The 12864-nt window shown below is 50.3% G+C and overlaps 1 protein-coding gene across 11 annotated transcripts in view; it reads left to right on the top strand.

Moving 5' to 3' along the window:
- The window catches only part of Ankrd44 (ankyrin repeat domain 44), a 233877-nt gene that overhangs the window by 49128 nt on the left and 171885 nt on the right, over positions 1-12864 (top strand). For 10 of the 11 annotated variants that reach the window (XM_063259498.1, XM_063259494.1, XM_063259493.1 and 7 more), the window contains exon 1: positions 6101-6154. The exons of the other annotated variant lie outside the window; for it this stretch is intronic. In XM_063259498.1, the coding sequence (XP_063115568.1) occupies positions 6116-6154 (39 nt within the window). In that variant the 5' untranslated portion in view covers positions 6101-6115. Of the gene's footprint in view, positions 1-6100; positions 6155-12864 lie in introns of those variants that run through there. 11 annotated transcript variants of the gene reach the window in all.

Here is a 12864-nt window from a genome sequence, read left to right as displayed (position 1 = left end):
AAGTGCGCACGGGTTGGCTAATTTAAGGAGGGACGTAGCGCATTGCGGAAGCTGGCGTGGTCCTTAGTCCCGGGTGGGGTATGGTATGTTGAGCGCCTGCGCCCAACACCACGGGTTTTAGCTTTTCCTGGAGCCCTCCACAAATGATTTAGTTCTCGACCAGTGTGGCAGCTTTACTTTTGTGCATAACTGATGGTCATTGTGGTGTCTCCTGGCTGGAATGGCAGAGGAGCCCCCGCTGTTGACCAAGTGGCTGCTGCTGAGTACCCTGTGTGCCCGGGCGTCCAGGAGGACTCCGGCTGTGTCTCCTTGCAGTGTCTGCTGGCAGCACAGGGAGGGAAGTGGCCGTCCAGCTGCATACCTGTCAGGCTGGGACTTCTGTTTGTTTGCTTTGCCACTTGAGAGTGGTTGGGGAATCCGATGAGGCATTTCCAAGCTCAGGTGACTCGTAAATGAGTCCTCCCCGGCTGAAGCTCGAGACAGCTAGGCTTGTTTCCTCGGCTTCTCTGTGGGTTTCAAGCCTGTCCTCTTGCTGGGTCCTGGCACATGAGTGTCTAAGAGATCTTTGGGAAGGGGTGAAGGGATGGAGGGAGGGGTGCGGGAGAGAGGAAGGAGAAGAGAGTTAAGACCAGCTGTGTACGCGTAGCCACTCCCCACCCAGCGTGTGATCGCTGTGTGCTGCAAACGTGGACTGATACAAACTTAAAGACTTAAAAAAGAGATTCATTGTGGTCATGGTTTTGGATCTCGTGGGCCGTAAGGGGTCATGATGTGAGAGTTGGAAGGGCTGTGGCGTTTCTCCAGGGAAGCGTGAGCTCCTGTCACTCAGGTAGAGAGAGGAGTGGCATTCCTGTTGCCCCAGCAGCCCTGCCTGGGGGTGCAGTGGGGGCCTCCCCACCCCCTGCACAGCCCTGCCTCGTTCTGCCCTTTTCAGAGAGGCTGTGAGCCAGCCCAGAGGTCAGGGTGTTGTCCTCCAGGGTGACCCTCAGGGCCTGTTGGAAAGTGGTCAGCGCACAGGCTCTTCTTGGAAGATAAGGTAGGGGCTGTGCCTGTGGCTTAGCTTTGCCTGCTGACTGCTCCTGGTCTTAGGACATGGAAAGTGGGAGGGCTCACGGCTCTTATTCGCAGCTCTTGTTTGTCCCTGATTCCCCCAGGATGATAGGGAGGTGGGGCGGGTCAGAGCCCTAGCTTTCTGAGGGTGAAGGTGGCAGCCACTCGTTATGAGGGCACCTACAAGGGCACCCCTTATAGAGAGGTCGCTTAGAGACCTCTCAGAGCCCTGGAGTAAGATGCTCTGTGTAGGAAGCTTAGGGAAGGAAGCTTTAAAAGCTCACCAATGCTGTCCGAGACTGCTGCAAAACTGACCACCCAGAGGCCACAGCAAGCCCATCGCCATCCACGAGCTTTTCCTCCACATCCCTTGGGGCACAGCTGATGACGGGTGTGGCTGGGCTTCCAGCGCTTACTTTCAGGACTGTGATGCGTTCCTTTTTTAAAGTAGGAAGACTTTATTGAGAGAAAGAAAGCTTCTGTCTGAGGGGACAGAAGGGCCCCGGAAGGTGGGTTGCCCACCAACCCTGCTTCCCAAGGGTATTTATTGAGCAAAGCCATGAGGTGAGGTGGGTTAAGGTGGACAGAACTGTAATCAATCATAAGATTACAAATATAGTTGCTTAGGTAATATGATCCAGTGGGAAATCACAGGATGGGTGTGAGGTGAAATAAAACCTTGGTCAACCTAGAAGATTACAGCAAACATAGACTAAATGGGGATCAAAGTGGGGGGCAAGTCCCGTAATGTAGCAAGTGCAGATGGGCAGACAAGGCCTTCCTTGGAGGGGTGGGTGGGGAGGCTTGGTCCCCACCCCAAGGTGATTGCTGTCTACTTAGAATCTCAATCACTGCTCATCCCTTACGGGAGAACATGGTGAGTGGTTCTTTTTCTTGAAGCCTGGCCTTCAGCAGCTGTCTTCTGCACTGACCTCAAGGGCCCAGCCCTGACTGCCTGCCCATAATGCTTCTACCTACCTTAGCTGTCTATAACATTCCGTCCTCTGAAGAGGTACCCTGAGTGCCGTGAGGGAGGAGGACTGAAGAGCACTCTGCCTGGTTCCAGCTGAAGAGGGTCGTAGTTGTGAGCAGCAGTCAGAGATACACCACAGAGGGTCCTGCTGAAGGCCCTGGATAGGCACCAGGTGTGCTTGTCTTGTCTTGAGGCAGCTTTAACCTGGAGGAGACAAGGCCACAGAAACAGTTAAGGGTGCAAATGCTAAGATCAGCAGGATTGTTATGAGTATAGGCAACAAGGGTTTCCACCAGGAGGAGCCTGTAATGGCTTTCTATAGAGAGGCTAAGGAGAAGGGGATTTCAGAGTCTGACCTGCCTACCATTAACCCTCGTCTGGTGTCTTGGACAGCTACTGAGATGTTAGCAGGAAGGTCCGGGATTTGCACGCAACATTAAGCTTTATAGTTGCACAAGCGCCCCCTGTGCGGCTGTGAGCATGTCTGATGCTTCTGATTTTGGAGAATGGCTTGTTTTATTAATTTTACTTTTTTATTTAGGGAGAGAAACTAGCTGAGGTATCTCTAAGGCCTGCCAAGTATAGTTACAGCCTTGATATGTCATATAACCCTCGCTCAACAAGGTTGATCAGGAGGATCCCAGTAAAAGGACCCTGGCATTGTGCCACTGGTTTTATCTGTATGGTCATTCAGGTCATTTTGCCTCAAGGCAAAAATAAAGACATTTTTAGGAAATTAGCGCATGAGTAATCAACCGTGAGCACCACAGTGGACAGAAACCTCTAGAAACTGTTCTTTAGGGACGGGAATAGTGATTGTGACCTGCTGGCTCTTAGACGCCTCTTCTGATGGAGTCTGATATTTTGTGACATCAGACTCCGATATGTATTATAAAATCAAAAATCTAAGCATCATTTTGATTAGCTGGTGACCTGGGTGTAGTATTTAGGCAGGATAAAATCTCTCCAGGGTGCGAGCTGGGCTGTTATCCTGGTTACCTTAAACGAGTTGTTCTTTGTGATGACTCTGTACTGCAGTATGAGGCCTGGAAGGACAAAGGGACCGTGCCCATGTCCAGCAGTAGGCTGTGGTTTTCCTCCGGCCCTGATTGCTCAGGGCTCTCCATAGAGATGACAGGCGGACATGGCAGTCCCGCCTGAGGGGGAGGCAGGGAGCCTGGGGCCCTGCGGCCTGGCTAGACCAGCAGGGAAGGTGAGTCTGACCCTGGGGCCTCACTTCAGAGTCCTCCTGGTGGCTACTTTTGCAGCCAGGCCGGTGTGGGGGCCTCTCAGGCAGTCCCTCTCAGGGCGGCCTGGCTGTCCACAGGAGTGGCAGCTGAGCCTGGCCATTGAGCTCCTCTTAGAGCCCTGAGAACAGATTTAGGGTCTGCTCTTTCAAGGCTGCAACAAAGGCAGCTGCTTTCTCTTGGTCTCTGTTTTCTCCCCTCGGCTTCCTCCCGTGCGGTGCTGAGGAGGTGATTTATGCTAAAGCACTGAGTGAGCTACTGGAGCAAAAGCCATCCTTTGAGCTTTTAAAAATATCTGAAGCTGACTGTGTTTAAACCTGTCTTTAAGAATGATCTGTCTTTCTATTGAATCTTTCTATCGAATACTGCTAGGGATGTGTTTTACTGATGCTTCTGTAAATGATCTAAGAAGGCAGAGAGATTCTCATTCTTCTCTTGCTGAATATCTGACAATTTAAAATAATGCAAGGGCTTAGTTCTTGTCCTTAGACTTCAAGGATTCACGTCTGGAAATCCTCCTTTTCTAACCTCCCACCAGTAGAGGTCTTGGGCGGGGACTGCTTGGGCTCCAGCAGGAACTGGTTGTTTCCCTGGCTGTTGGTCTTCTGGTCTTCAAAGTTTATAGTATGATATTCATCCGAAATGCAGTAGCAGCTTGGAAGGTGCTTGTTGCTCATTAGAAGCTGGTGTTTGATTTAACATTAACGCGACATCTTTCCAGCCTAGCTCATAGGTCTGGGTAAATCCTCTGCAGCCCTCAGGGTACTCACCAGGCTCATCTGAAAACTGTCCTAAAGTTTGCTTGATGTGCTGAAGATTGCTGAGAGCAAAGGACTCTGTACTCAGGTAGTCCGGATTCCCCTCTTACTTCCTATGAGCGACTTTGTCTTTGAGGACCTTGAACAAAATCAGCTAAGGATGGGTAGAGCCCGGTAGAGGTGTCAGTGATGGTTGGCCTAGAAGCCCATCCTCAGGATCTGAAGGGAGTAGGGGGCTCCAGACTCAGTAATAGGGGGCCAGACTTCCATTAAGGTTGTCTTGGAAACCTCCTCTTTAAGCTCCAGAGTTTGAGTTGGAGGAGCCTCAGGCTTGCTCCTTAAAGACCTAGATGTCTGGTTTTCCTGTGGCTCACATTTACATTTTGAACACGAATAAGGATTATTTCTTAATGCAAAGAAAGTCTGAACATAAGGCCATTTGGATCATTCTCCTCGTTCTTACAGTATGACTCCAGGTGTAGGAGACCATCGTCATCACTACTGCCCTCTGTACACCATTTTGGCTCCAAGGGATAGGTGGACCATGTGCAGATGCTGAAAATGCTAAACTGCTCTTTTTCAGTGTGTGAGGACCAAACATTTTCCGGTACTTAAGAATACATTCCACAGGAGTAAGAGATTTTAGCATCCATTTCCCATCTGAAATGCAAAAAGGAAGAATTGGGTGTCCCCTTTAATTTCTATTTGATTTCTTATACCCTCAAGGCGTCCCTCAAACAGATGCCACCTAGGGCAGGTGGCTGCCATCTGAAGAGGGACCGGGAGATGAGGTCCAGCTGGCCTGCCCACCCGCACACTGGTGCATAATTTTATCTTCTGGCAACTCATGTACCTACTCCCATGTTTTTTGTACACACAAGTTACCCTTGATCTCAGCTGTAATCACCGTGTTTACAGAAGCATTGCTTAGCCTTAAATCACTGGTTTCTAGTCCTATGAAAGAGGTTGCAGATACCAAAAAGTGAGTTGAAAGGAGTTGGAGTGCTTCTCAAGCTGCACAGGAGATCAGCTTTGTAGACCAAAGCAAACAAATGGCTTGGAGGAATTTTACCTGTGAGGATGCCGCCCAGGCACCTGTGTTGTCTCCTAATCACCTAGGCAGCCTTCCTCTGCAGCAGGACAAGGCCACATTTTACTAAGGGTTTGACTTAGAATTGTGTCTCTGAAGCTCGCAGGTTAAAGTTCCATCCATCATCTAGCAACCACAGTTTACATGTTAATGAAGGCACATTTATTGGTCCTTTAGATGCACATGAAAGAAAAAGCTCAAATCTCCTTTCTACTCTCAGTGTATATTAGGCAAAAATGTAAACCAGCCCCCTGAGAGCTGTTTTCCTCTGTGAAGGGCAAACAGTTGTTGCAAGCTGCCTCAGCCTGACATCTGGAGGGAGGGGAGTCTAAAGTTAACTCCCAGCAATTTGGAGAAAATTTGGGGAGAGTTTCTAATTTACTAGCAGAGAGAGAAAAGTATGATTTTAAGTGGACCCTTCCCTGCTGGCTATCCAGTTGGGCAGTGAGGGCCAGTTTCCACTGAGAAACCCTCAGGGGCAGCCCTGGCCATGACAATCTCCATTGCTCTCGAAGTTTCTGCTGGTCCTTACAACCAGAGATTGGTCTCCAGAGGATCCAGCTCCTGTCTGGTCACTGGTCCGCTGGCTTCGGTGGGGATTCACCTGAAGGTGCTGGGGAAGCTTTAAGAGAGGCAGCTTCTCTAGGGCTGACCAGCTGGCAGAGCAACCACTGTTTGTCCAAGTTCTGTGAGGGTTAGGTAAAAGCCTGAGCCAGGTCATCCTCTAGAGCTTTATGACTTTATGATAAAGGTTTCCAAGCCCACAAATTGTTGAAGCATTTTTCCTGTACACATAAATGATGACTAGACATGCTGGGGGGTTGGAAGTCCTCCCTTAGCCTGAGTGTGTTTTGGTCATGTAAGATGATGTTTTGCAAATAGCTCCTTCTGGTTTCACCCAGAAGTTGGTTCTTTCCACAGGGTCTCAGGTTCAGCTCCAGAGGGAGACTTGCCCAGAACACTAGCTGGGACACAGCTTTCATGTGTCTTCTCCGGGATGGGCAACATTCCCACGTCTCATCTGACCCAGAGCAGGGTATGTGTGCCTCACCTGAGATGACTTTCCTGTCTTTGGTGTTAGCAAGTGCTCATTGTCTGTGGGCTTAACTTGGTTGTTAGGAGGAAAAGGTAGGGACAGTTCAGAGTTCTTTTTGCTCTAATCTTATGTGCCAAAAGGAACAAAAAATCATAGTGCAAACTGGCAGAGAAGATCCAAAGTGAGATCAGTGAGAAAGGTGGGCTTTTCCTCTCACACTCAGGGTGAGCTGCTGAAACAGCTTTCCCATGAGTCGGCATTCACAGCCTGGAAAGGGAGAGTGGGGGATCTCGAGAGCTAAGGTACTTCCTCACCACAGATCAGAACAGAAAGGAAACTGAAGCAGAAAAGACTGACATTTCCTCCAGTGTAGAGGAGGATCAGGGCCAGTCTGTCTTCCTGAAACCCGTCCTCCCAGTCTGAGTGGCCACCAACCTAGTGTCTTTTAACTGGTGTAAAGAGTCCTGTGGTTTTGTAATAGGCACGTATATTTCCTGAATATGAACTAGATTTCATAGAAAGACCATTTCATATCAAAGCTCATCAGGGGATGCTCTAATGTTATGTTTCCCTGGCACTGCTGTCTAAGACAACAAACCACAGCAGTCAAACAAGTCAAACAGATCAAACAAGGAACACTAATAAATTCAGCAGCTAAGTCCAAATGCAACATACACAAAACAGGAATAAAATGTCCCATTAAAGGATCGTAACACTTCATGTTTTCAACTTAAATTTATCATCAACTTAATAAAATTATATGAGACAAAGCATGACCAATTTTAAGCAGTGGGCAAAGGCATAACATAAGGCATAGAAAGTTCTGTTACCTACGCAAGTCACAGTCCAGGATGTGTAAAACAGAAGCAGACCTTTGCCTCCGAAGTTATCTCAGTGGGACCTCCAAATATTATAGGGAAAATCTAACTCCCAAAGTGCTCGATGTCTGAAACCTGTTCTCTAGAGTTGAGGAATGAGTTCTAGGAACAACAGAGGTTAACAGTAGGAAGATTTTTTTTGAGAAAAAGAAAGCTCTGTCTGAGAGGGGTAGAAGGGACCCTTGAAGTGCATTTTGGGGAAGGCTTGCTTTTGAGAACATTTGCAATTTCCTAGTGTCTGTTTTCCTTTGATTTCCCAAATATAAAGGATCATCAACCATACAGGATTGATTTCTTTCTTTCTGTAACATTTTTTGGGAAGGCAGATTTGGACTCAGTGCTACCTACCCTTGCACAGGAAAGGTCCTCATGGCAAAGGATAAATGTGACAGAAGAAGCTGGCTGGTGGCTCCAGCCCCACGGTGCCACCTGGGCACTGTGGTGACAGCATGTGTCAAGCAGGAAGCGGGAGGCAGCTTCATTTTCCAATGCATGTTGTCCCTTCCTGGCCACTGAGCTGCTGGAATGATGAAAGGTCAAAACGGACAGCTGAGAGGTCACAAAATGCCAGTCACCCTAAGAGGCTGCTTGACTCGCCCTCCCTGCCATAGCAACCCAGTCAGGGTGCTTAGTACTCAGGGTGGGGCAGAGGAATGGGGCAAACGTTGGCCAGAGCTTCACCAAATGGGCTCTGGGAACAATATCCCAGCCTGGCTTTGGGTGAGCAGGATGCGACCTGGGTGGGCCACCGAGGAGGCCAAGGAGCACCTTCTTTACTGCATTACTAAGGGTAACGTGACCGCCAGCATGCTGTGTGTGTGTGTTCTCAGCACTTTCCCAAGTTCTTCTACCTGTGGGGTGGACCTGGGAGTCCCCAGGGTCTCCTGTGGAGGGTGGCAAGGACAGTGCTTAAGTCTGTCCATCCTCTATGTCCTGCCCGTGTGTCACAGGGCTCTGGGATTCTGGGTGCCCAGGGTGTGAACAGAGGACAGACGTGTGGTTCTGTGTTGCCCGACATCTGGATGCCTGCTTTGGAGCTCACTGTGTCCAGCGTCCAGCTGAGGGACTGCTGCAGCCACCCAGGTGGCCTCCTCCCAGCTTTTGCTGCAGATCCTGCCTCCTCCAGGCAGCTGGTCTGTCTTGCCTGATGGGACTCTTGTCTTGGCATAAGCCTCCCCTCCTCCTATGCCCTGAGGGAAAAGGACAGCTCTTGCAGAGCTCTGCCCGGCTCTCCTGGTCTGGCCCCTCTCTACATCCTCCTGTGCCAACCGAGTGGCTCACAGTTCCCCACTCTGGCTGGGAGCCCTCAGACCTGTGGGCCTCTGTGGACTTTGTTCCCTCACCCTGTCATTCCTGCTCTGTTGTTACCTGGGGGCTCCAGGTTAATATTGACCCTTCCAGAAAACCTACTACCCCCCCCAGCACGATGTCACTGTTGACTTTGTACCACTCCCTGGATTCTGCAGTGTCTCATGGTTCAGTGCTGTGAACTGGCCCTTGCTGGGTCCCCTCCTCCTGTGTGTGGATTGGGTTGGAAGAAGGTGGGCCATGTGGGTAGGGCCAGGGAGGTCCTGGTACTTGGTGGTGATGGGGCCATCCTGAGACTCCCCCCCCCGGCTTTGTCCCTGTCCTGGAGAGTCAGGGTGGAGGGCCCCACTTCCCACCTCACTAGGTGGCTGCATGCAGGGAGGGTGCCGGGCTGCTCCCTCTCCATGTCCTGCCTGCTGGCAGCGAGGTGACAACCACAGAGCCCTCACATGGCAGGAGGTGCTGGAGACTGAGTTCCAGAACTGTCTGTCAGGTGGCTACAAGGCTCTCCAGACTCTCTGAACTCAGCCTGCGATTTGGGATGGGGTTCAGAAGCCTGCAGTTTTGTCCAAGTGTCTGATACTCAGCCACACTCAGAAGCTTTGACCCAGTCTGCCTTCTGACCCAAAGTGACCCACAGGACTCAGACTCTGTAGATGTCTCAGGATGCTTGTGGGCAGGCGGCTCCCATCCCCCTGCCTGCACACGCATGCGCGTGCACACACACATACACACACACACACACACACACACACACACACAAACGCGTGCGCGCGCACACGCTGCTAGAGGACAGCATCCATGGTTGGAATCCAGGCTGCTAACCCTGTACCACTTCTGCATCTGGAATCGCCTACCTGATTTGGGGCTCCTTCCAGAGACCCAGGAGCCCACCTCCCCCAGCGGAGTCACGTTTCCAGTCCTTGGACTTTCTGCTCTGTCCTTCCAAAGACATTTTTCCCCAGGCTAAACACTGATGTTTCTATAAACTAGAATCTACCAGCTGGCGTCTGTGGGCTGTATTTGATCTGAAGATGTGTTTTGCTTGGTCTGCGGTGCTTGAAAAATATTGAACAAATTGCCAGTGTTTGAACATCATCGTGGTTCACCAAAAGTTGGCAGCCCCCATGGCTCTCAAAACTTTGAAGGTCTGGTCCCACAATTCTGGGCTGGACAGGGCCTCCGTCCACCACTCACTGGGACCCCCACCCCGCCCATAACCCCCCTGGCCCTCACCTTCAGACATCAGTCGTTCTCAGATTCTTCACTGTTCTCTTTGTCTTTTCCTCTGTGTGCTCAAAAATGTCAAGGGGTTCCATCTTTTTAAAAAAATTCTTTTTATTATTATACAAATAACGTTAAGAAAATATTATAGGCCTTGTGGAATTACAGAAACACAGAAGAGAACGTACCTGCCAATAGCCTGTTTAACGTTTTCATGTGTTTCCTCTGAGCCTTGGCTTTTCTGCACGTCCGCGTCCTGGAAAGTGGGATCAGACCTCAGAGTCTCCTCCCCCTCACATCTCCCAAGCCCCAGTACACTCCTAAAAGGCCCATGTTAATAACTAAAGTATTTGGCTTGCAGTACAGCTACTTTCTCGTGTGGCACAGTACCTATAATGCGAAGTCTCCTGTTCCAGCCATTTTAAACCACAGCTCAGTGGCATTTGTTGCCCTCACGGGGTTGTGCCGTCAATGCGGTATCCGGTTCTAGAACATTCTGTCACCTGGAGGAAACCTGAATTCGTTATGTAGTCACTTCCCCTTCCCTCCTCCTCCCGACCCCCCAAACCACGAGCCTGCTTCCGGTCTCTGTGGGTGTGACTGGCTGGGTTATTTCATGTAATGGGAGGCTCTCGTACCTGGCTTCTTTCCCTGAGCCTGATGTTTTCCAGGTTCATCCACGTTGTAGCACAGTTCCCTTCCTGGCTGACTAATTTTCCACCGTGCAGGGAACTGCAGGTGGTTTATCCGTTCATCCGGTGGTGTTTGTTGGACATTTGGGTTGTTTCTACCTTTGGCTCCTGTGGTGAGCGTTGCTGTGAACGTTTGTGCTTAGGTTTTCATTTTCAGTGCTTTGGGGTCAGTACCCTGGAGTGGAATTTCCGGGTCATGGTTTAACTTAGTGAGAAACTACCAAACTATTTTCCATAACAGTCGCACCATTTTTCACCCAACAGTGTCCCAATTTCTTGTTCTCATCAGTGTTACTTTCTTTTCCTTTTTGTTTCATTGTAGCCATCCGTGTATAAGCAGGGGCATCTCATTGTGGTGTGATTTGCATTTTCTATTGACTGTCTTACACTTTTCTTTGCTGGCTGGCCATTGGTGTATCTTCCCGGGTTGGCGGTGGGGGCTGTGTTCTAACTCCTTCGGTGGGCTCTCCCTAGCTTAGACTTTGGTTCTCTTTTCATTGGTGCTATCATGAATAGTGCTGTTAGGAGCAATGTTTGTTTTGGTTTTTGAGGGGTGTGGGTTAGGGTTTCATTACAAGAAATGGGGATGGAACTCCAACCTCCCACTTGCCAGGCAGGCGCTTGTGCTACTGAGTTAAACGCCCAGTCTTGTTAGGAACAATCCTAAACAAAGTTGTTCTGAGTATCTCATTACTTCTGTAGGAAGCTTCCCTTAAGTGGGCTGAGGCGTCACAGCCCTATCATCTCTGAGGCACCGATGGAAAGGCTTAGCTCCGGACTGCAGGTGTGGGAAGCCTTTCCAAGTGCCTGTATTACATCTTTATCCCTAATGCATGGCATCGACCTCACTGGGGCAGAACCCAGCTTCCCAGGGGTTCTGACACGCCCTCTGGCAATGATCTATCAGCCAGATCTCCACACCCCAGAGTGCAGGGCTGGTCCTGCTCCTTGCTCTGCTGTGGGCTGCATGCTTGGCCACCCTGTCGTCCTGACGCAGTCACTGGGATCATCTGTGGGACTTCCCTTCACACACCTGATCTTCTCCCAGGCCCAGGGAGCGGTCAGGTCCGATCCCCGCTTTCTGGTGAGGAGACAGCAGTTCCTGGTAGCTGTGGGACTTGTCCTGTGTTAAGTGATGCCTGTGACCAAGGGTGGACTCAGCCCAGGTCTCCTGGCTCTTTGGCTTGTTTCCTGCCACCTCCCTTAGTTTTCTTTCATGGTCAGGACGAAGGCGGTAGAGTGTCTCTGAGGGCCAGATGTCCCCGGAGTGCTCTGAGGGACAGGACAGGCCTTGACTGGTCGGGGCAGATGTCTGCAGCACACAGTGCTGCTGCCCTTGGTCAAGCCTTGTCCTGTCCCTGGGTGCAAGGAGGGGCCACCAACTTTGGCCCTGGGTAGAAGAGTGGGACCACGATCTCCATGGAACCCAGCTTGCAGTGTGGGTTTCCAGCCATGGAGCACTGTGTGACAGTGGCTGAGTTTTGATGTCAGGTCTGCAGTGCAGACTCCTGAATCTAGATTTCACATGCAGAGGCACCTCGAGGCTGTGCAGAGTGTCCAGGGTGGGGCTTGGGGGTGGGAGCAGGGGCTGCACTCACAGGGGAAGCTCCAGCCTCATTTGTGGTCAGTGGGGTCACAGGAAGTCCCGTCCTCTCCCTGTCTGGGGCTGTGTCTCAGACTTCGGCTGCCTTTGCCATTGGCCTTGTGCAACAGGGGTCAAGTGCACTTGGTTTCTACTGAGAAGTAGATGCATGCACGTGGCAGATTAGGTTTTGTTTCATCTCACTCCTCCTCAGTGAAAGCCCTGGTTTCCTGCAGTGTGACTGGCAAAATTACTGCTACAAACTTGGCATGCGTGTTACCATCGGGGAGGGAATCTTGTTTTCCTAATGTTTAGGAAACATATTGGAAGCTAATTTTAGACTGGCAGAGGTAGTGGAGACATTCATGGATTTTTCCTCGGCGTCCCACTGTCTTGAGATAAAAAGCACATTAATTCTCCAGCTTCAATTGCATTCTCGGAAGTCCCTGCTAGAGATACAGATATTCAGTGTCAAGGCGGGGTATTTACCTGGCACAAGCACTGAGCTCTCCAATTACATTTCTCCCTGACAGGATCAACTTAAAAGGTTCCTGGATATGTTGTGTTTAAATGAACTTGAACTGGGTGCAAACAGAGTATCACAGCTTAGAGTAAAAGACCAACCCTGTAGCAATGCAGCTGGCGGCGTTTTAACAAAGTTTCTATCCAGAGAAATCAGGGCTTTTGTTTAAAGCACATCACCTAGGCTTCAGCATTGCTTTTGCCCAGGATGTTTGTGTTATTTTCCAGAGAGACAGGAACCACTCACATGGCTGCTATTGTTTCAAAGGCACAGGACAATGCAGTATGTGTGCGCCTGTGCGTGCATGTGTGTGCACAATGCACACGTGCTTTAGCAGTGGCTGGCCTGGGGCAGGGAGGGGCAGGAGGGAAGGCTTGGGAGCACTTCTGAGCTTATACTGGCCAGAGGGGTTGCATTTTTAAGTTGCTGCTAATGCAGTGCTCTGCAGCAGCTCAGCTGGACAATCTGTCATGTCTTTAAGAGGCCTGGTGGGGTGATAGTCT

This window comes from Cavia porcellus, unplaced genomic scaffold (genome assembly GCF_034190915.1).
Source record: "Cavia porcellus strain 051 isolate PalLab524CR breed Dunkin Hartley unplaced genomic scaffold, mCavPor4.1 scaffold_12, whole genome shotgun sequence".
Lineage (NCBI taxonomy): Eukaryota > Metazoa > Chordata > Mammalia > Rodentia > Caviidae > Cavia > Cavia porcellus.
Note: the sequence above shows the minus strand (reverse complement) of the source record. Positions and strands in the feature narration are given on the sequence as shown.